Below are 20,880 nucleotides of genomic sequence, written 5' to 3' on the forward strand. Positions count from 1 at the left end.
ATGATAATGATGAGGATATATCGATAGATAGCAACCTGTCCTCCATCAGGTCTTCAGATCCCTGCAGACAAATGAATATTTACAAGAGGATCAGAATAAAACGTGCAAAATGAGATTTAATCTAAAATTATCATTAATCAATACTTTCAGTTAGGATCTAATAATCTAAAATGGCACAAACAGCTTGTTGACTTTATAATTCAACATAATTAAGGATTCAACTGACGAGGAGACCTGAATACAATCCTTATCATAATGAGGAGGAGGAAGAGGATGAAGAGGAGTTTCCCTGCTGTGTCTCTGGTGAATCGGAGCCTCAGTGATTACAATCTGTATTAATAATCATCTTATTGATCAGCTATGACAAGGACTGAACCATGTTGAACCAACACACACACACACACACACACACACACACACACACTGCTCTGAAGGTGTGTGACCCCTAAGGACACACTCATCGATCTCTATGTGTGTGTGTGAGAGAGAGAGAGAGAGAGAGAGAGAGAGAGAGAGAGAGAGAGAGAGAGAGAGAGAGAGAAAGAGAGAGAGAGAGAGAGAGAGAGAGAGAGAGAGAGAGAGAAAGAGAGAGAGAGAGAGAGAGAGAGAGAGAGAGAGAGAGAGAGAGAGAGAGAGAGGGGGGGGGGGGAGGTGGAGTAGTAACATAGACTAGCTCTAAGGACGTGGAACGTTACCTCGCTAACGGGGAACGAGCAGGGGGTGGAGCAGGAGGTGGAACTGGACCTGTAGCAGGAGGTGGAGCAGGACTTGAAGCAGGAGCAGGACCTGAAGCAGGAGGTGGAGCAGGACCTGGAGCAGGAGGTGGAACTGGACCTGGAGGTGGAACTGGCCATTCAGTAGGAGGTGGAGCTGGAAGTGGAGCAGAACCAAAGAGCAGGACCTGGAGCAGGAGGTGGAGCAGGAGCTGGAGGTGGAGCTGGAAGTGGAGCAGGACCTAGAGCAGGACCTGGTACCAGCTAGATATAGTTAGGCTGACCTCCTCGCACAGCAAAAGCTTTTGGAACCAAGCTCTTGGAGAAGAGTTGGACTCACGAGTTTTGCCTGGAGAACCAGAGGGTCACACATCCCAAGGGAGGTCGCGAGGAGCTGTGGTCGGAAGGTCATCGGTGTCGTGGCGTCAACACGAGAACCCAGTGGTGGACACCGGGGATGAGGGAAGCCGTCAAGCTGGAGACAGCCTTTCAGACCTGGCTGACCGAGGGGTCTCCTTAAGCAGCTGACAGGTACCAACAGGTACCAAACTTGGGCATGGGAGGAATTCGAGGAGGCCATGGAGAAGGACTTCCTACTGGCCTCAAGCAGGTTGGCAAACCATCCAACGGCTCAGGGCCAACCCCACACTTTGAGGAATTCTTAAACCCGAGCAACCCTGGAGAGGGGGCAGCGCCTGAAGGCTTGAAGGGTGCACCCATATCCCTATCAGAGTTTACTGAAGGAGTTAAAAAAAACTCCTTGGTGGCAAGGCGCCGGGCGGATGGGATCCACCCTGAGATGCTGAAGGCGCTGGATGTTGTTGGACTGTCTGTGCTGACACGCCTCTTCAGTCGGGTTGTTGATTCCCATCTTCAAGAAAGTGGACCAGAGAGTGTGCTGAACTATTAGGTATCACACTGCTCAGCCTCCCAGGGAAAGCTTATGCCAGGGTGCTGAAAGGAGGCTCCAGGGTGCTGGGAGGAGGCTCCAGGGTGCTGGAAAGGAGGTCCAGTGTGCTGAGTGGAGGCCCAACCGCTTGTGGAACCTCAAATTCAAGAAGAGCAGTGCAGATTCCGTCGTGGAACAGTGGACCAGCTCTTTGCCTTCAAAGACTACTGGAGGGGTCCTGGGAGTTTACCAACCAGTCTACATGTGCTAGTGGACTTGGAGAAGGCTTTCCACCGGGTCCATCTGGGTTGTTGTGGGGTGCTGCAGTAGTACGGGGTGTTGGACCAATTGCAGCGGGTCATCCGTCTGTACTGCAGTAGCAGCTGTGTTCATGTCCTGGGGGGCAGCCCTGGAGGGCGTTGGCCTCCAGGGCTGCCCTTCATCTCCGGTCCTGTTCCTGACCTCCATAGACAGGATATCCAGGAGCAGCCGGGGAGGAGAACCTCAGGTTCTGGTTCTCCGGATCTCCTCTCTGCTGTTTGCAGATGATGTGGTCCTGTTTGCCTCCTCGGACCGTGACCTCCAGCATTCACTTGTGGTTTGCAGTGGCAGGGATGAGAGTCAGCCCCTCCACATCTGAGGCCATGATGCTCTGCAGGAAACCGGTGGCTTGCTCCTTCCAGGTGGGGACAAAGTGCCGACCCCAAGCGAAGGAGCTCAACAGGGTCTATTTCGGGGTCTTGGGTAAGTGAGGGTAAGGTGGAGCGGGAGATCGACAGGTGGAGCGGTGCGGGTGCAGCAGGAAAACAGATGCTGCACCTCATGATGAAGAGGGAGTGGAGCCGGAAGGAGAAGCTCTCAGTTCACTGGTCGTCTACGTCCAGACCCTCACCTACATCACCAACTCTGGGTCAAGACCCAAAGAACCAGGTCTTTGATGCAAATGGCTGAAATGAGGTTCCTGTGGAGGGCTCAGCCTTAGAGATAGAGTAAGGAGATGAGGTTCCTCTGGAGGGCTCAGCCTTAGAGATAGAGTAAGGAGGTAAGATTTCTCTGTAGGGCTCAGCCTTAGAGATAGAATAAAGAGCTTGGACATCAGGAGGAGCTTGGAGTTGAGGCGCTGCTCCTTCGTGTCTAAAGGAGTTAGCTGAGGTGGTTCATCTCATCAGGAAGCCTCCTGGTTGCCTCCCATTAGTTTTTCCAGCTGGTCTAACTGGCAGGAGGCCCAGAGGAGGACCAGGACAATCTGGATTATATCTCCCGGCTGGACTGGGAACGCCTCGGATCACCAGAATGAGCTGGAAAGTGTTGCTGGTGAGAGGGAAGCCTGCTCGGCCTGCTGCCACGAGACCTGGCCTGGATAAGCAGCTGATAATGGATGGATGATATATATATAAATGTATTTATATGTTATACATATATATTTATATAATGTATGTATAGATTATATGATGTATGTATAGATTATATGGTGTATGTATACATTTATATGATGCATGTTTAGATTATATGATGTATGTAAAGATCATATAATGAACGTTTAGATTATACGATGTATGTATAGATTATATGATGCATGTTTAGATTATATGATGCATGTTTAGATTATATGATGCATGTTTAGATTATATGATGTATATATAGATTTATATGATGCATGTTTAGATTATATGATGTATGTAAACATTAACAAGTCACGTCACGACGGGCTTTCATTTGTAGATTTTGTTGATTAATTTCTATCATGATGTGTTTCATCAGCAGAGTGAGACCTCTCTTCTTTTTTAACAAGCGTTACATAAATCCTGCATGTGTGTCAGCAGCAGAGTGAGACCTCTCTTCTTTTTATTAAGCGTTACATAAATCCTCCATCTTTATTCTGGTCAGCTGGCGGAGGACGAGCTCTAATGAGGCCTGAATGCTCCGGTAGCAACAAAGACTCTTTGATCTCTCAGAGTCTCTCTCTCATGGACAGAATAATAGAAACACCTGGACTCTGTCTGCATACTGATGTGATAAGTTCAGTACACACATCGCATAAACCAGCTTTAATATCCTGTATGTACCTCTACATCCCATAATATGTACCTCTATATAAGATAATATGCACCTCTACATACCATTAATCATATTTAACAACCTGTATGGACCTCTACATCCCATAATATGTACCTCCACACCCCATAAATCATATTTAATAACCTGTATGTACCTCTACATCCTATAATATGTACCTCTCTATAAGATAATATGTACCTCTACATACCATAAATTATATTTAATAACCTGTATGGACCAATACATCCCATAATATGTACCTCTATATCCCATAAACCATATTTTATAACCTGTATGTACCTCTACATCCCATAATATGTACCTCTATATCCCATAAACCATATTAAATAACCTGTGTGTACCTCTACATCCCATAATATGTACCTCTATATCCCATAAACCATATTAAATAACCTGTGTGTACCTCTACATCCCATAATATGTACATCTACGTCAGTGGCGTGCGTGCATTTCCTACCAGTGTCATCAATGCATTTCTACAGCTGAAATCAGCTGGGCTGTCGGCCAATCACACGTTCACGCCACCTCGCAGAACACGCCCACATGTCAAACTAAAGATGTGATTGGTTGACGCCCATGACAATCAACCACAACGTCCACTCCCCGTGTCCTTCAACCTGCAAAGGGTTAAACTGCTTTGCTCCCATAGAGACACAGGGGAAGGAATCTGATTGGATGAAAGTCTCTTAAAGCAGCTGCAGCAGAAGCAGAGCAGCAGAGGAAGAGCTGAGACACGATGACATCACATGACAGTTTCCTCTAATGGTTTCCTCTACTGGTTTCCATCACATGATGGTTTCCTCTGCTGGTTTCAATCACATGATGGTTTCCTTTACTGGTTTCAATCACATGATGGTTTCCTCTACTGGTTTCCATCACATGATGGTTTCCTCTCTTGGTTTCCATCACATGATGGTTTCCTCTACTGGTTTCCATCACATTTTAAAGATCAGCTTAGTTCCAGTTTGTCAGGATGAGGAACTGTTTTCTTTCACAGTGAAACTTCCTGCAGCTCTGAACCCTCTGAACTCGCTCGGTAATGAGAGCGGTCCATGTGAGACGGCCATCTTGAAGTCTTTATACGCCCTCAGCTGTCCTGTTGCCATGACAACGCCAACGCTGCCTTCATCTCCTGGCTCATTAGAACGAGGCGGTCACAGCCGGAGGCGTCAGCCGAGCTAATGAGGAGCTGCTGCTCGCTTCATGAGACCTCAATCACCAGCACCCTGCCCACCAGCACCCTGTCCACCATCAGCACCCTGCACACCAGCACCCTGCCCACCAACAGCACCCTGCCCACCAGCACCCTGCTTACCAACAGCACTCTGCCTACCAACAGCACCCTGCACACCAACAGCACTCTGCCCACCAGCGCCCTGCCCACCATCAGCACCCTGCCCACCAGCACCCTGCCCACCAACAGCACCCTGCCCACCAGCACCCTGCCCACCAACAGCACCCTGCTTACCAACAGCACTCTGCTTACCAACAGCACCCTGCTTACCAACAGCACTCTGCCTACCAACAGCACCCTGCCCACCAGCACCCTGCCCACCAACAGCACCCTGCCCACCAGCACCCTGCCCACCAACAGCACCCTGTTTACCAACAGCACTCTGCCTACCAACAGCACCCTGCTTACCAACAGCACTCTGCCTACCAACAGCACCCTGCCCACCAGCACCCTGCCCACCAACAGCACCCTGCTTACCAACAGCACTCTGCCTACCAACATCACCCTGCTTACCAACAGCACTCTGCCTACCACCAGCACTCTGCCCACCAGCACCCTGCTTACCAACAGCACCCTGCCTACCACCAGCACCCTGCTTACCAACAGCACCCTGCCCACCAGCACTCTACCCACCAGCAGCACCCTGCCCACCAGCAGCACCCTGCCCACCAACAGCACCCTGCCCACCAACACTCTGCCCACCAGCACCTTGCCCACCACCAGCACCCTGCCCACCAGCACCCTGCCCACCAGCACTCTGCCCACCAACAGCACCCTGCCCACCAACACTCTGCCCACCAGCACCTTGCCCACCACCAGCACCCTGCCCACCACCAGCACTGTGCCCACCACCAGCACCCTGCCCACCAGCACCCTGCCCACCAGCACTCTGCCCACCAACAGCACCCTGCCCACCAACACTCTGCCCACCAACACTCTGCCCACCACCAGCACCCTGCCCACCACCAGCACTCTGCCCACCAACAGCACCCTGCTCACCAACACTCTGCCCACCAGCACCCTGCCCACCACCAGCACCCTGCCCACCAGCACCCTGCCCACCACCAGCACCCTGCCCACCAGCACCCTGCCCACCAACAGCACCCTGCCCACCAACAGCACCCTGCCCACCAGCACCCTGCCAACCAACAGCACCCTGCTTACCAACAGCACTCTGCTTACCAACAGCACCCTGCTTACCAACAGCACTCTGCCTACCAACAGCACCCTGCCCACCAGCACCCTGCCCACCAACAGCACCCTGCCCACCAGCACCCTGCCCACCAACAGCACCCTGCCCACCAACAGCACCCTGTTTACCAACAGCACTCTGCCTACCAACAGCACCCTGCTTACCAACAGCACTCTGCCTACCAACAGCACCCTGCCCACCAGCACCCTGCCCACCAACAGCACCCTGCTTACCAACAGCACTCTGCCTACCAACAGCACCCTGCTTACCAACAGCACTCTGCCTACCAACAGCACCCTGCCCACCAACAGCACCCTGTTTACCAACAGCACTCTGCCCACCAACACTCTGCCCACCACCAGCACCCTGCCCACCAACAGCACTCTGCCCACCAACAGCACCCTGCCCACCACCAGCACCCTGCCCACCAACAGCACTCTGCCCACCACCAGCACCCTGCCCACCAACAGCACCCTGCCCACCAACAGCACCCTGCCCACCAACAGCACTCTGCCCACCAACAGCACCCTGCCCACCACCAGCACTCTGCCCACCAGCACCCTGCCCACCAACAGCACCCTGCTTACCAACAGCACCCTGCCTACCAACAGCACCCTGCCCACCACCAGCACCCTGCTTACCAACAGCACCCTGCCCACCAACACTCTGCCCACCAGCAGCACCCTGCCCACCACCAGCACCCTGCCCACCACCAGCACCCTGCCCACCAGCACCCTACCCACCAACAGCACCCTGCCCACCACCAGCACCCTGCCCACCAACACCCTGCCCACCAACAGCACCCTGCCCACCAACAGCACCCTGCCCACCAGCACCCTGCCCACCAACACTCTGCCCACCAACAGCACCCTGCCCACCAACAGCACCCTGCCCACCAACAGCACCCTGCCTACCAGCAGCACCCTGCCTACCTATAGCACCCTGCCCACCAACAGCACCCTGCCTACCAGCAGCACCCTGCCTACCTATAGCACCCTGCCGACACATCACTACTCTGTGTGAATACTACCCTGTGTGAATGCTAGTCAATACTACTCTGTAATCCTACTCTGTAATACTACTCTCTGTGTCCTGAGAGAACATGGCTCAATCTCAATCTCCACCTGGAGCCCTGAACCCTCAGGGACTCACTGACGTCAGCTGCTGAGTGGTTGAGGGTGAGAGTCCGTGAGGGCTTGATGGTGTGATTATGAATGACAGCACTTTACTGCAACATCACGTGACTACATTAAAAATATGGTGTACAATTATGTATTTATTTTATTGTTTTTATTCACTGGTTCAAACGTCTTCCTCATAAGATGAGAAGTCATTTCATCTTATTTATTCACTTGTTTCTGTCAAAATAAAATACAGATATATATATTCTGTTTGCATTCCTCTAATTCATGTGTTCTTATGTTCCATAATGTTGTAAAGGTATTTTATCAGCTAAATGCCCACGTGCCTTTTTGTTTACCTTTTTTTACGTCTCCAGTCTTCCATCGGGAACTGCGTGTTAAACCTCGCGTTGCAATGCATTGTGGGTAATTCCCTGAGGCAAAGTCAGCATCTAATGTTGACTTACTGAAAGGGTTAATAAAGAGCTCAAAATGTCCGCCACAGAGCCCTCAGGCCCTCCACCATGTGACACTGGGACGCCCCTAAACCCTCAAGGACTTCACGGGAGCCTCAAAGTCCGTGAGTCCGTGAGGGAGGAGACTGGGATTGGGCCCAACACTCTCACACACGCACGCGCGCGCGCACACACGTCTTCGGAGACATCCGGTTCCGGGATCTGATTATTGAAACGCAACAAGCTTTTATTTTGAAGCGTCCGGAAAGTGAACCGGAAACAGAAGAAGAAGTAGCAGAGTCGTGTTGTTGTTGTCACGGAGACCCGAACCAGGTGAGACCCGAACCAGGTGAGGTACCCGGTACTGACCCGCTTTGTAACCCGAGCTAACGACCGATCCGTGCTAACCGGTCCGGTCTCTAAACCCGGTCCAGTTCTGGTGACTGGGTGTCTGGACCGGGTCCTCTGAGCCGGTCTGATGCGGGTCGTGGAACTGAACAAGTTTTAGGCCCAGACGAGGAAGGATTTCAATATACTGTATGTGTGTGTGTGTGTGTGTGTGTGTGTGTGTGTGTGTGTGTGTGTGTGTGTGTGTGTGTGTGTTGTGTATGTGTGTGTGTGTGTGTGTGTGTGTGTTTGTGTGTGTGTGTGTGTGTGTGTGTGTGTATATATATATATATATTGTACTATATCTAAAGTACACATATCGAGTAAAAGAACCGTCAATTTTTATATTGTATTTTCAGATTGTGTTGGAAAGTCTTTCCTTTCCAAAAAATTGTCACTACAGAAACATTGTAATAAACTGTAGTTAAACAGTATTATTATGATGACTATTATTATTATTATTATCATTATTGTTATTAATAATAATAATAATAATAACCTGTCTCTCAAGAATATATTTATATTAAAAATATTTATTTTTATTACTTTCACAATTAAATCAATAAAAATGATTTTTTTTTACCAAATTTCTAAGTTAAATTTATTCAAGTCATTAAAATGGGAATACAATATTTCTTTGTAAAATGCATAATACTGATCACATTGATTCCAGAGTTGATGATTGATCAAATTGAACATTAAACCAAAGAGTATCGTAACATTTCAGTAGATAACTGAATATACTTTCTTTTTAACAGGACATCCAGTGTTTCCATAGTGACAGCACTGTTTAAGGTTGTGAACACAGTATTTGGTTTGCAAGGTTGATCATATTTCCTCAACCTTATTGTTTAATCTTAACTCATAACTCCCTGTTGGATAAATCTCTGATACATTTAAACTTTCCTTCTTTCTTTCATTTCATATCACCGTCCCTCTCTCTTTGTCTGTTCTCTCTCTTCACTTTTTATAATTGCTTTTGGCGTTTTGGAGTCTGATGGTTCTTTCTGCCCTGAACAAGTTCAGATAGAAATCATGATTATCTACATGTTTACCATTTAGTCCACACAACATATTTACTTCAAAATGATGGATTGAACTCATTATTCAATGTTGTCACTACTGAAACATATGCTAACGTTTGGTAGTGACATTTCTAGCTAACGTTGAGCAGAACTAAAGAATGCTAGCAGTGGATGCTAGCATTCACATATTGAAGAGGTGCACACACATAAAAACATCAAACTTAACATAAAACCCAAAAAAAGTTTACCTAATTGAAGAAAATATGTGTTTCGGTCGTGACGATTCTTAAGGTTCAGACTTTTGAATCACATTTATATGAACATTCTGGGTTGTATCTCCTGACGTTCAGCGTTGAGGGATGCTGAGTCACTGCTGGTCAGACATGCAGCGCTGTGGATGAAAACCATTTTGATTTCTGTGTGAACACACCTTCACACACCTTCACGCTACGCAACAAAACATGCATTAGTTTTATCAATGAAAAAAAAATGTCACCGACGAGATTCTTGATGATCAATTAATCGATCGTCAATTATTTATGCCCGTCCCTAATCGGGCTGACGACCTGAAGCTCACAGCAGGACAACAAAGGAGAGGCTCACAACGATGAACGTCTTGAGGAGCCGGGACTTGAACCCGACTGAACATCTCTGGAGAGATCTAAAAACTTTAATCCACCTGATGGAACCTGAGAGGTTCTGCACAGAACAATGGGAGAACCCGCCCACGAGCAGGTTTACCAAGCTTGTAGCATCATACTGAAGAAGACTTGAGGCTGAAATGAGGCTGTGAATACTTACATGTTATGTTTCCCTTCTTTTTTATTCTTTTTTCACTTTGTCATTATACAATATGTATAACACACACTCTCCAAACAGACTCACTGTGTGATTGTGTGTTCTTTTCTGATCTAGCAACAAGAAATAATCCATCTTCTCCTTGTCTTCAGGTCAAAGGTTATCTGGTCCTCAGGATGGCTCTGATCTCTCTGGAAGATCTCGAGGGATTGGATGACGATCAGCTGGATGATGACATCACTGACAACCCAGAACCAATGGATGAAGAGGACCGGGACCGGCTGCTGACCCACTGGCAGGCAGTGGCCAGTACCCACCATGTGTCAGTACCTCCAGGTAAAGGGCGGGGCCTGTAAAGGGTTCTCAGTCAGGTGACTCGTGTCTGTACACTAACTTCCTGTGTATTCCAGAAATGACAGCCCCCATACAGGAAATGACCCGCAACCACCAGCAGAGGGAGCCCTTGCCCTTCACCTCAGTATCCTGTCATGAGAAGGTAAACACTGGTGCTCCTCCTCTCCTACAGGTGGGAAGGTGCTGTATGTAATGACTCCTCCTCTCCTACAGGTGGGAAGGTGCTGTATGTAATGACTCCTCCTCTCCTACAGATGGGGGAGGTGCTGTATGTAATGACTCCTCCTCTCCTACAGATGGGGGAGGTGCTGTATGTAATGACTCCTCCTCTCCTACAGATGGGGGAGGTGCTGTATGTAATGACTCCTCCTCTCCTACAGATGGGGGAGGTGCTGTATGAGGAGCGTCTCTACCCAGCAGGCCACTGGGCCTGTGTGACGAGAGGAGAGGATCTGTATGAACAGAGCATCTCGATGGGCTTCATGAAACTGATGCGCTTCATCTGCAACAAGAACTCTACAGGTCAGACCCCGCCCATCCCATTAACCCCGCCCATCCCATTAACCCCGCCCCTACCATTAACCCCGCCACTATATGAAGTTACTGTCAGACTGAAAACACACAATACAGCGTTCAGACAGTCCACCATGAGTGGACCCACTCCGCTCACTGACTTTGACACAGCGCGCACCGACCCGCGGGTCGAAGCAGCAGCAGCCCCAGGTGCAGCAGCAGCCCCAGGTGCAGCAGCAGCCCCAGGTGCAGCAGCAGCCCCAGGTGCAGCAGCAGCCCCAGGTGCAGCAGCAGCCCCAGGTGCAGCAGCAGCCCCAGGTGCAGCAGCAGCCCCAGGTGCAGCAGCAGCCCCAGGTGCAGCAGCAACTACAGCGCTGTGGCTAGTTTATGATTAAATACGACTGCAAATGTATAAAACAGAAACATAATCATTCTTTCACTCACCAGATCACATGACCTTTGTGGGAAAGAGGTCATCGTGTATATACGTACATATTTATTTAATGCAGTGTGTACAGTACTTGTGTCATTTCATATTATTTTGTAACTTTAAACATATTTGTTTGTTTTCTTTGTATTTATTGATTACTTATTGTCAACATCTGATCAATAACACGTCAGATCAAGAACTCCTTTAAGGAAAATATTTACTGAGAACAATGTGATTAATACCTATTTTACCCATTGTGTAGGTGTAATGTGATCAGCATTGATGGTATTGATCAGTATTGATGGCATTGATCAGTATTGATCCCTACAGGCAGGTATCTGGGCCTGACGGTGCCGGTGGTCACTAACGCCGTCGTGGAGGACGGGGACGCGTTGAAGAAAGACGTCCAAACGAACTACTTCCTGCCGGCAGAGTTGCAGACCCGCCCCCCCCAACCCACCGACCCCGACGTCACCGTCGAGTACAGACAGCCAATCAGAGTCATCGTCAGGTTAGAGCGTCATCATCATCTCAAACGCTGTAAACAAACACAGGATCACATGACCAGCAGCAGAACCTTGAATGCAGCATTAGTCACAGACTGTACTTGAATGCAGCATTAAAGTCACAGGCTGTCCTTGAATGCAGCATTAAAGTCACAGGCTGTCCTTGAATGCAGCATTAAAGTCACAGGCTGTCCTTGAATGCAGCATTAAAGTCACAGGCTGTCCTTGAATGCAGCATTAAAGTCACAGGCTGTCCTTGAATGCAGCATTAAAGTCACAGGCTGTCCTTGAATGCAGCATTAAAGTCACAGGCTGTCCCTGAATGCAGCATTAAAGTCACAGGCTGTCCCTGAATGCAGCATTAGTCACAGGCTGTCTCTGAATGCAGCGTTAAAGTCACTTGCTGGATAAAAGGTAAACTTCAGCTTCGTGTTGCATTCATGTCCTGTCAGAGCAACAGTAATTACCAGTTCCTGACGCGTGACGCTTTGCTCTCCGATTGGCTGCAGGACGTTCTTCGGGGCGACCACAGAGGAGACCCTGACCCGGCAGATCCGCCTCCTGTGGGAGATCCTGGGCGCCAGAGACGACCTGCGCAGAGACGAGTACCTGGTGGCGGCCTACGAGAACCCCGGCGTGCCACAACGGAGGAACGAGATCTGGTTCCTCAGGCGCCACCTGTAGACGCCCTCCCATCATGCTCTGCTCCTGCCTCTGATTGGCCGGTGGAGGACTTTGTGTTTCTTTGCAAAACCAGACTAAGTCCCGCCCTCTCTTCTATCCAATCAGAACGCCTTTGACACATACAATGTTGTCGTAAACAGAATTATCTGATGTTGATCCCACTGATCAGACTGTAAACAGGAAAACAAGAAAAAAGCACTTCAACATTTAGAGGGACCCGGTCCAGGATCTGGTCCCGGTCCAGTTTTAGTTTAAAGCGAGAAAAGAAAGTCAATATTTTTGTAAAAGATGATAGTTTGATTAAATCTTTTAGGTTTTAATCCTGTAGCTTTGATCTAATTATGTAACAAGTCACTTCCTGTTCCCTTTCGCAGTAAAACTGTGTGTCTAAAATAAAATGATTGGAAAGAATTCTGAATTGTTGAGTTAGATTCCAGATTAAGATAGATCAAGAACCCTCAGACACAACACACGCACTACAATACATGATAGTATCATGTGATCACGTGATATCATGTGACGAGTGGATTCAGGAGACACTGACCTGTGCATCATCATCATCAGTAAATAAATTAAAGTTAGAAGTGATGTTAAAACATTTTAATGAGTCAAATGAACGTTGAAGTGAAACCAAAACAACTTTATTTACAAAAACATCTCAAAGTTGTTTGAACGTTAAACTGATGATAAAATAAAAAGACAATACGGGAAGTAAAAAGGGGCGTGGCTCCATGAGGGGGCGGGGCTCCACGAGGCATCCAGGTCAGATCAGATCGGCCACTGCAGAGACACGTCATTGATTAGTATTGATCCTAACACACTGATTGGTCCTGAAGTATTGATCCTAACACAGTGATTGGTCCTGAAGTATTGATCCTAACACACTGATTGGTCCTGAAGTATTGATCCTAACACACTGATTGGTCCTGAAGTATTGATCCTAACACACTGATTGGTCCTGAAGTATTGATCCTAACACACTGATTGGTCCTGAAGTATTGATCCTAACACACTGATTGGTCCTGAAGTATTGATCCTAACACACTGATTGGTCGTACCGTTCATGGGCATCTCGTCGATCTGGGTGGAGTAGTACTGCTCGATGTCCCGCAGGATCCGGATGTCGTCGTTCTTCACAAAGTTGATGGCCACGCCCTTACGGCCGTAGCGGCCGGACCGACCAATCCTGGAGGAGCTCAGAAGTCAGTTTGCTTCAACTATGAACTAGCAACCTTTTATTCAAGAGGATTATTATTTTTAAATCTTATTCATGTATGGATCAGTGACGCAGGTGTGAAGTGTACCTGTGGGACTACTTCCTGTGCAGTGACGCAGGTGTGAAGTGTACCTGTGGGACTACTTCCTGTGCAGTGACGCAGGTGTGAAGTGTACCTGTGGGACTACTTCCTGTGCAGTGACGCAGGTGTGAAGTGTACCTGTGGGACTACTTCCTGTGCAGTGACGCAGGTGTGAAGTGTACCTGTGGGACTACTTCCTGTGCAGTGACGCAGGTGTGAAGTGCACCTGTGGGACTACTTCCTGTGCAGTGATGCGTACCTGTGGATGTAGAGCTCTCGGTTGTTGGGCAGGTCGTAGTTGATGATCAGAGAAACTTGAGGAACGTCGAGACCTCGAGCCCAAACGTCCGTAGAGATCAACACACGACTGCAACACAAGTCATGAAGAACAATCCGTCCACAGGTTCTGGTCTACAAGTTCTGGTCCACAGTGTCTACAGGTTCTGGTCTACAAGTTCTGGCAACAGGGTCCACAGGTTCTGGTCTACAGGGTCCACAAGTTCTGGTGTACAAGTTCTGGTCTACAAGTTCTGGTTTACAGGGTCCACAGGTTCTGGTTTACAGGGTATACGGGTTCTGGTCTACAGGGTATACGGGTTCTGGTCTACAGGGTATACGGGTTCTGGTCTATAGTGTCTACAGGTTCTTGTCCACAAGCTCCACAGGTTCTTGTCCACAAGGTCCACAGGTCTCACCTGGCTCCTGATCTGAACTCCTTCATGATGGACTCCCTCTCCTTCTGGGGCATGTCTCCGTGCATCGAGGAAACCGTGAAGTTGGCCTCCCTCATCTTCTCCGTCAGCCAGTCCACCTGAAACACACACAGACTCAGCTACCCAGAAGGCTTTGCGGCACTGGTCAGGTGACCCGTGAAGGTGACGAGCAGCAGCTGACCTTCCTCTTGGTGTTGCAGAAGATGACGGCCTGCGTGATGGTCAGCGTGTCGTACAGATCGCACAGCGTGTCGAACTTCCACTCCTCTCTCTCCACGGCCACGAAGAACTGCTTGATGCCCTCCAGGGTCAGCTCGTCTCTGGAGGTATTAGTACACATGTAGAGTATTAGTACACACATACGAGTACTTATGGTTATGATTATAGGATACTACACGAGGTTCTGGTCTCCGTGGTTCTGGTCTACCGTTTGACTAGGATGCGGATCGGGTCTGTCATAAACTTGTTGGTCATCTCTAGGATCTCGTGGGGCAGCGTGGCGCTGATCAGGACCACCTGCGTGGCCGGAGGCAGGTACCGGTACACATCGTAGATCTGCTCCTTGAAACCTGGACCGGGTCAGATTTAACCATGACATCACCATGTAGAGGTTAACCATGACATCACCATGTAGAGGTTAACTATGCCATCACCATGTAGAGGTTAACTATGACATCACCATGTAGAGGTTAACTATGACATCACCATGTAGAGACTAACTATGACATCACCATGTAGAGACTAACTATGACATCACCATGTAGAGACTAACTATGACATCACCATGTAGAGACTAACTATGACATCACCATGTAGAGACTAACTATGACATCACCATGTAGAGACTAACTATGACATCACCATGTAGAGACTAACTATGACATCACTATGTAGAGGAGTCATGTGACTTCACAGCTTCTCACCTTTGTTGAGCATCTCGTCCGCCTCGTCCAGGACCAGCATCTTGATGGCTCTGGTCCTCAGACTCCTGCGGCGAATCATATCTGCAGAAACAAACCAGCTCAGCTTCCTATTGGTCACCTTTAACTGAGGGGACCAATAGCAGACCTGCAGGCAGAGAACCCCATGAACCCTCTTCAGGTCTCTGATCAGTGTCTAAACTCTGGAAGACCTCCAGGAAGACCGAGGATCCGTGGAACCGTCAACTGCCTATACACACAGCAACCCAGAAAACAGACCAGAGCGGGACTGGGACCACTGGGACCAGACCAGAGCGGGACTGAGACCACTGGGACCAGACCAGAGCGGGACTGGGACCACTGGGACCAGACCAGAGCGGGACTGAGACCACTGGGACCAGACCAGAGCGGGACTGAGACCACTGGGACCAGACCAGAGCGGGACTGAGACCACTGGGACCAGACCAGAGCGGGACTGGGACCACTGGGACCAGACCAGAGCGGGACTGGGACCACTGGGACCAGACCAGAGCGGGACTGGGACCACTGGGACCAGACCAGAGCGGGACTGGGACCACTGGGACCAGACCAGAGCGGGACTGGGACCACTGAGACCAGACCAGAGCGGGACTGGGACCACTGAGACCAGACCAGAGCGGGACTGGGACCAGACCAGAGCGGGACTGGGCCCACTGGGACCAGACCAGAGGAGGACTGGGCCCACTGGGACCAGACCAGAGGAGGACTGGGCCCACTGGGACCAGACCAGAGGAGGACTGGGCCCACTGAGACAAGACCAGAGGAGGACTGGGCCCACTGAGACTAGGCTGAAGGATCCATGGTCTCTAGAGACCCGACCTCCTGACAGATGTACACCTGAACACATAGACCAGACCGGGTCAACAAAGGTGCGAATGGATTCACAGCCACGTGGACGAGCACGATGCTGGAGCAGCAACTAAAGGACTGCTTTGGTCCGCCTCCAGTGGTCCTCGGGTGCATTCATGGCCAGAGTTTAAATATGTAAATAAGTATGCTCAGAGATGTATGAAGAAATTGGTACTTAGCAAGCAAGGGGAGCAGATCCCTTTGACGTGGTCTCTATGTAAGGAGCCTGAGTTAAGTGGTCCTAGAGCAGCAGGTCTTTATGAAAAGGGCCCTGGGTTAAGCGGTCCTAGAGCAGCAGGTCTCCATGTAAGGAGCCCTGGTTAAATGGTTCTCGAGCAGCAGGTTTTGTCTTACTCACCAAACACCCGTCCTGGGGTCCCTGAGACGACGTGCTGACCGTAGTCCAGCTTCCTGATGTCCTCGCCCACGTTGGTCCCTCCAATGCAGGCGTGGCACTGGACGTTCATGTAGTCCCCCAGAGCCAGCAGCACCTGAACGCACCAAAGACAGACCATCAGAGACTATGACACAAGTACTCACAGACAATTGGCCGGCTGTGATAGTGTGGGCGGGGCTACCTTCTGGATCTGTCCGGCCAGCTCTCTGGTGGGAGCGAGGATCAGGGCCTGGGTCTCCCGGACCTGGATGTCCAGACACTGCAGCACCGACACGCAGAAGGTGGCCGTCTTCCCTGTTCCAGACTGAGACCTGAACAGAGGAGAGGGTTAGAGAACAGCGACAGAACGCTGCTAGTCCCCACAGGGTTAGAGAACAGCGACAGAACGCTGCTAGTCCCCACTAGGGGTCGCTGTAGTTCAGGTCTTACTGGGCGATGACGTCCCGGCCCTTGATGATCTGCTTGATGGCTCTTTGCTGGATCGCTGACGGCTTCTCAAAACCTGAAAAACAAAATCTTCAAATTAGTTATTCAGCACCACCACGAGCAGACCAGCAGACCCACTGGGAGCTGAGACCAGCAGACCCACTGGGAGCTCAATATAATTCCGCTTGACTCAAGCTACTGCTAACAAGCTAGTGCTAACAAGCTAACGCTAACTAAAGCCGCTAACGATTCATTATAAAACACCAAACCGTCTAACGTAGACATGATACACGTGGAGCTTAGATAAACTATGAAGAGAAACATCAGTGAATTGACTTTTATATTTAGCTTTAACTCGTTGAAACATCATGGAGATAAACAGTTAGCTTTAGCATGCTAAGCTAAACCACAGGAGGCCGCGTGTATCCCCGGCGTACCATAAGCGTAGATGCCGCGGAGTAGGTCCTCCCGGAGGCCCATCGTGTCGAAGGTGGGGGTGACGTCCACCTCCTCGCTGGTCTCGAACTCCACCTTGGTCATGTCCTCGTCCCGCAGGAGCCTCTTCCTCTGCAGCCCGACAGCAGCCATCTTCCTCTACTGTTTCTGTGACACCAACAACAAGAAAAGAGCTGCGACGTTCTGCTGCTAGCACGCGGAAGAAAGAGCGGTGGAGCGCTGATGACGTAGTGACGCGACGCGGTCTGCTTCCGGTTGGGGGAACAGCGACACCTACAGCCCAGGAGGGTAACAGCACCTCAAATTACCACTTCTCCTTGACCGCCTAATGTCACAGGGTATAGTCAGGAATAGTTAAGGTTCCAGTTGGATAGTACAGAGCCCTGTTGTTTCCACCGCTTTGACCTCTAACCTCTGGCCTCTGACCCCTGACCTCTGACCTGGTCCCTGGGGCTCTGGTCAGGAGCCAGTCCACCTGCTGATCTGTGATCTATATTTAGCTGAGCTTATCAGAGACTTCCTGTTGTGCCTCAGAGAGTGGCTCAGTCTCTCACAGCAACATGTCCTTTAGAAATGCCGCCGCAGGCTCCGCCCCCTGGAGGAACAACAGCCTGCTGCTGGGGGGGGGGCGGGACCCCCCTCTCTCGGACCAGGGAGAGACCTTCATCGGAGTCTACCTCCTGCTGCTGGGTATACACACACATATACACACATACACAACCACAGGGAGAGACCTTCATCGGAGTCTACCTCCTGCTGCTGTGTATACACACATATACACACATACACAACCACAGGGAGAGACCTTCAGAGTCTACCTCTTGCTGTTGGATATAGACACATATACACACATATACAAACATTTATATATATATATATACACACATATACACACACACACACACACACACACACACACACTCTTGATGTATTTAGTTTCAGATTAAAGTTTAGGAAATATGTGTTGTACTATCTGTGTGTGTGTGTGTGTGTGTGTGTGTGTGTGTGTGTGTGTGTGTCTCTGTGGTGCATTCAGGGTGTTGTCCTGACAGTGTGTCTCTGTGGTGCGTTCAGGGTGTTGTCCTGACAGTGTGTCTCTGTGGTGCGTTCAGGGTGTTGTCCTGACAGTGTGTCTCTGTGGTGCGTTCAGGGTGTTGTCCTGACAGTGTGTCTCTGTGGTGCGTTCAGGGTGGTTGTCCTGGTTTGGAAACAGCATCGTTCTCTTCGTGCTGTGCAGACAGAGAGCCGCTCTGCAGCCCACCGACCTGCTAACCTTCAACCTGGCCGTGTCCGACGCCAGCATCTCCGTGTTCGGCTACTCCAGAGGCATCATCCAGATCTTTAACGTGTTCCAGGACAGCGACTACCTCATCTCCTCCATCTGGACCTGCCAGGTACACCTGAGACTCACCTGAGACTCACCTGAGACTTGTCAGCACCTGTAACCCTCCTGTGTTGTGGTCCAGGTGGACGGATTCTTCACGCTGGTGTTCGGTCTGAGCAGCATCAACACGCTGACGGTGATCAGCATCACCCGCTACATCAAAGGCTGCCACCCCAACAGAGGTCAGAGTCCTGGTCCTGGTCTGGATCGTGTACCTGGACTTGATCATGGTCTTGGTCACGATCATAATCACATGGCCACGGTTTTGATCTTGGTCACGGTCATGGTTGTGGTCTTGGTCATGATCTTGCTCGTGGTCATGGTCATGGTTTTGGTCTTGGTCATGGTCTTGGTCACAATCGTGGTCTTGGTCATGGTCTTAGTCGCAATCATGGTCTTAGTCATAGTCTTGGTCACAATCGTGGTCTTGGTCACGATCGTGGTCTTGTTCGTGGTGATGGTCTTGGTCACAATCGTGGTCTTGGACTTGAGCATGGTCATGGTCTTGGTCTCCTTGGAGATTAATAAAGTACTTTTCATTTCACTTTTCAATCATAGTCTTGGTCATGGTCTTGGTCACGATCGTGGTCACATGGCCACAGTATTGATTGTGGTCTTGGTCACGGTCTTGGTCACGATCGTGGTCTTGGTCTTGGTCACAGTCACGGTCTTGGTCACGGCCTTTGATGATTCTGTGTGTTTCAGCTCGTCACATCAGTAGGACCAGCGTGTTCGGGGCCCTGCTGCTAATCTGGATCACGGCGGGGTTTTGGTCTGGAGCGCCGCTGCTCGGCTGGGGGAGCTACAAAGGTAAAAAGATTCAGATCCAACTGGACCCTGTATCTCTGACCTCTGACCCCTCTGTGCCCTTCCCCCCCAGACCGTGGGTATGGAACCTGTGAGATCGACTGGGCCAGAGCCACCTCCTCCAGCTCCTACAGGTCCTTTATCATCCTCATCTTCATTTTCTGCTTCTTCCTGCCGGTGCTGGTCATGCTCTTCTGCTACGTGTCCATCATCAACACGGTGAAAAGGGGCAACGCTCTGATGGGGGGCGGGCTGAGCGACCGGCAGAGGAGGGTCGAGAGAGACGTGACCATCGTGAGTCCTCATGAGTCGCCGTAGTGATTCACGCTAGCTCCTCCCATCACACTCGCTCCTTCCACCCTGCTGTGTTAAAGAGCTTTGAGTGGTAGTAGGACCAGAAAAGAGATGGACCAGCATCACTCATCCGTATTGATTCATTGGATCTAGATTTGGATCTATTGATTCATTGGACGAGAGGCTAAGCTACATGCTAAGCTGTCCTTCTCTCACACGAAGCTTCCGATTGGTCCCTGCAGGTGTCCATCGTGATCTGCACGGCCTTCATCCTGGCGTGGTCTCCGTATGCCGTGGTGTCCATGTGGTCGGCGTGTGGCTTCCACGTGCCGACCCTCACCAGCATCTTCACGCGCCTTTTCGCCAAGTCGGCCAGCTTCTACAACCCGCTCATCTACTTCGGCCTCAGCTCCAAGTTTCGTAAGGACGTGGGCGTGCTGCTGCCCTGCACGCGGGACGCCAGGGACGCCGTGAGGCTGAAACGCTTCAGGCCCCAGGCCGACGCCCACGGGCGCCTTAAAGTCCCTGTGACCCGGCCGGAGAAGAAGTACCCGCCTCCCCCAACCCCTGGCCCCGCCCCCGGCCTAGGGAGCCCACCCTGCACGTCACCACCCCTCAACAAGGAGGCCTTCCTCCTCCACAGGCCCCGCCCCTTTGAGGACGACCACATGCCCCGCCCCTTTGAAGCCGACCCTGAGTTTGAATGTGACAGACTCTGATTGGGACCAGAAAATATATATATATATTTTCTGGTCCCAATAACATACATACATACATACATATATATATACACACACATATATACATACATATATATACACAAATGCATATACATCATCCTCTGTGATGTCATGACATCTGTAATGACTACAATTAATTTGCCGCTGATAAACTAAGAAACCTATTTATTGATCTGC

General features: G+C 50.1%; 3 protein-coding genes and 1 long non-coding RNA gene across 5 annotated transcripts in view; 2 read left to right on the forward strand and 2 right to left on the reverse strand.

The window, feature by feature from the left end:
* The window catches only part of LOC137802048 (uncharacterized), an 8,568-nt gene extending 722 nt beyond the window's left edge, over positions 1-7,846 (reverse strand). The window contains exons 1-3 of the long non-coding RNA XR_011079937.1: positions 7,588-7,846; positions 696-2,970; positions 1-61 (exon numbers count right to left, since the gene is read on the reverse strand). The exon at positions 1-61 is cut by the window's left edge and continues 722 nt beyond it. This is a non-coding gene — a long non-coding RNA (uncharacterized lncRNA). The remainder of the gene's footprint in view (positions 62-695; positions 2,971-7,587) is intronic.
* A 69-nt stretch (positions 7,847-7,915) lies between these two features.
* On the forward strand, positions 7,916-12,791 carry soul4 (heme-binding protein soul4). 2 transcript variants are annotated; one of them, XM_068599570.1, is made up of 6 exons: positions 7,916-8,016; positions 10,046-10,229; positions 10,304-10,389; positions 10,628-10,769; positions 11,521-11,701; positions 12,206-12,791. In XM_068599570.1, exons 2-6 carry the CDS (start codon positions 10,070-10,072, stop codon positions 12,378-12,380), a joined length of 744 nt encoding a protein of 247 aa, XP_068455671.1. In that variant the 5' UTR covers positions 7,916-8,016; positions 10,046-10,069; the 3' UTR covers positions 12,381-12,791. The 2 variants fall into 2 exon arrangements, with proteins under 2 accessions (XP_068455671.1, XP_068455670.1); XM_068599569.1 differs by having other exon boundaries at positions 7,944-8,032.
* Positions 12,792-12,999: 208 nt separating this feature from the next.
* eif4a3 (eukaryotic translation initiation factor 4A3) lies at positions 13,000-17,703 on the reverse strand. The gene is made up of 11 exons (XM_068599561.1): positions 17,460-17,703; positions 17,026-17,098; positions 16,778-16,907; positions 16,558-16,690; positions 15,315-15,395; positions 14,819-14,960; positions 14,573-14,711; positions 14,374-14,489; positions 13,938-14,045; positions 13,439-13,566; positions 13,000-13,160 (listed from the first exon to the last, which is right to left on the reverse strand). Exons 1-11 carry the CDS (start codon positions 17,608-17,610, stop codon positions 13,144-13,146), a joined length of 1,218 nt encoding a protein of 405 aa, XP_068455662.1. The 5' UTR covers positions 17,611-17,703; the 3' UTR covers positions 13,000-13,143.
* A 335-nt stretch (positions 17,704-18,038) lies between these two features.
* LOC137802040 (opsin-5-like) lies at positions 18,039-20,854 on the forward strand. Its single transcript, XM_068599560.1, has 6 exons — positions 18,039-18,168; positions 18,667-18,872; positions 18,945-19,044; positions 19,568-19,672; positions 19,743-19,963; positions 20,206-20,854. The coding sequence occupies exons 1-6, from the start codon at positions 18,039-18,041 to the stop codon at positions 20,680-20,682; spliced, it is 1,239 nt and encodes a 412-aa protein (XP_068455661.1). The 3' UTR covers positions 20,683-20,854.
* Positions 20,855-20,880: the final 26 nt, after the last annotated feature.

This window comes from Clinocottus analis, unplaced genomic scaffold, assembly GCF_023055335.1.
Source record: "Clinocottus analis isolate CAN_PGR_092001 unplaced genomic scaffold, fCliAna1.0.p SCAF_48, whole genome shotgun sequence".
NCBI classification, from domain to species: domain Eukaryota; kingdom Metazoa; phylum Chordata; class Actinopteri; order Perciformes; family Cottidae; genus Clinocottus; species Clinocottus analis.

Bases quoted from the DNA above. Each gene is read 5' to 3' on its own strand.
- soul4 (XM_068599570.1), top strand. From the start codon at position 10,070: ATGGCTCTGATCTCTCTGGAAGATCTCGAGGGATTGGATGACGATCAG. The intron at 10,230-10,303 runs GTAAAGGGCGGG...TGTGTATTCCAG, and splicing joins CCATGTGTCAGTACCTCCAG to AAATGACAGCCCCCATACAG. The intron at 10,390-10,627 runs GTAAACACTGGT...CCTCTCCTACAG, and splicing joins CAGTATCCTGTCATGAGAAG to ATGGGGGAGGTGCTGTATGA.
- eif4a3 (XM_068599561.1), bottom strand. From the start codon at position 17,610: ATGGCTGCTGTCGGGCTGCAGAGGAAGAGGCTCCTGCGGGACGAGGAC. The intron at 15,396-16,557 runs GTGAGTAAGACA...TTGTTTCTGCAG, and splicing joins GACCCCAGGACGGGTGTTTG to ATATGATTCGCCGCAGGAGT. The intron at 14,046-14,373 runs GTGAGACCTGTG...CTTGTGTTGCAG, and splicing joins GAGTTCAGATCAGGAGCCAG to TCGTGTGTTGATCTCTACGG.
- LOC137802040 (XM_068599560.1), top strand. From the start codon at position 18,039: ATGTCCTTTAGAAATGCCGCCGCAGGCTCCGCCCCCTGGAGGAACAAC. The intron at 18,169-18,666 runs GTATACACACAC...TGGTGCGTTCAG, and splicing joins AGTCTACCTCCTGCTGCTGG to GGTGGTTGTCCTGGTTTGGA. The intron at 19,964-20,205 runs GTGAGTCCTCAT...TGGTCCCTGCAG, and splicing joins TCGAGAGAGACGTGACCATC to GTGTCCATCGTGATCTGCAC.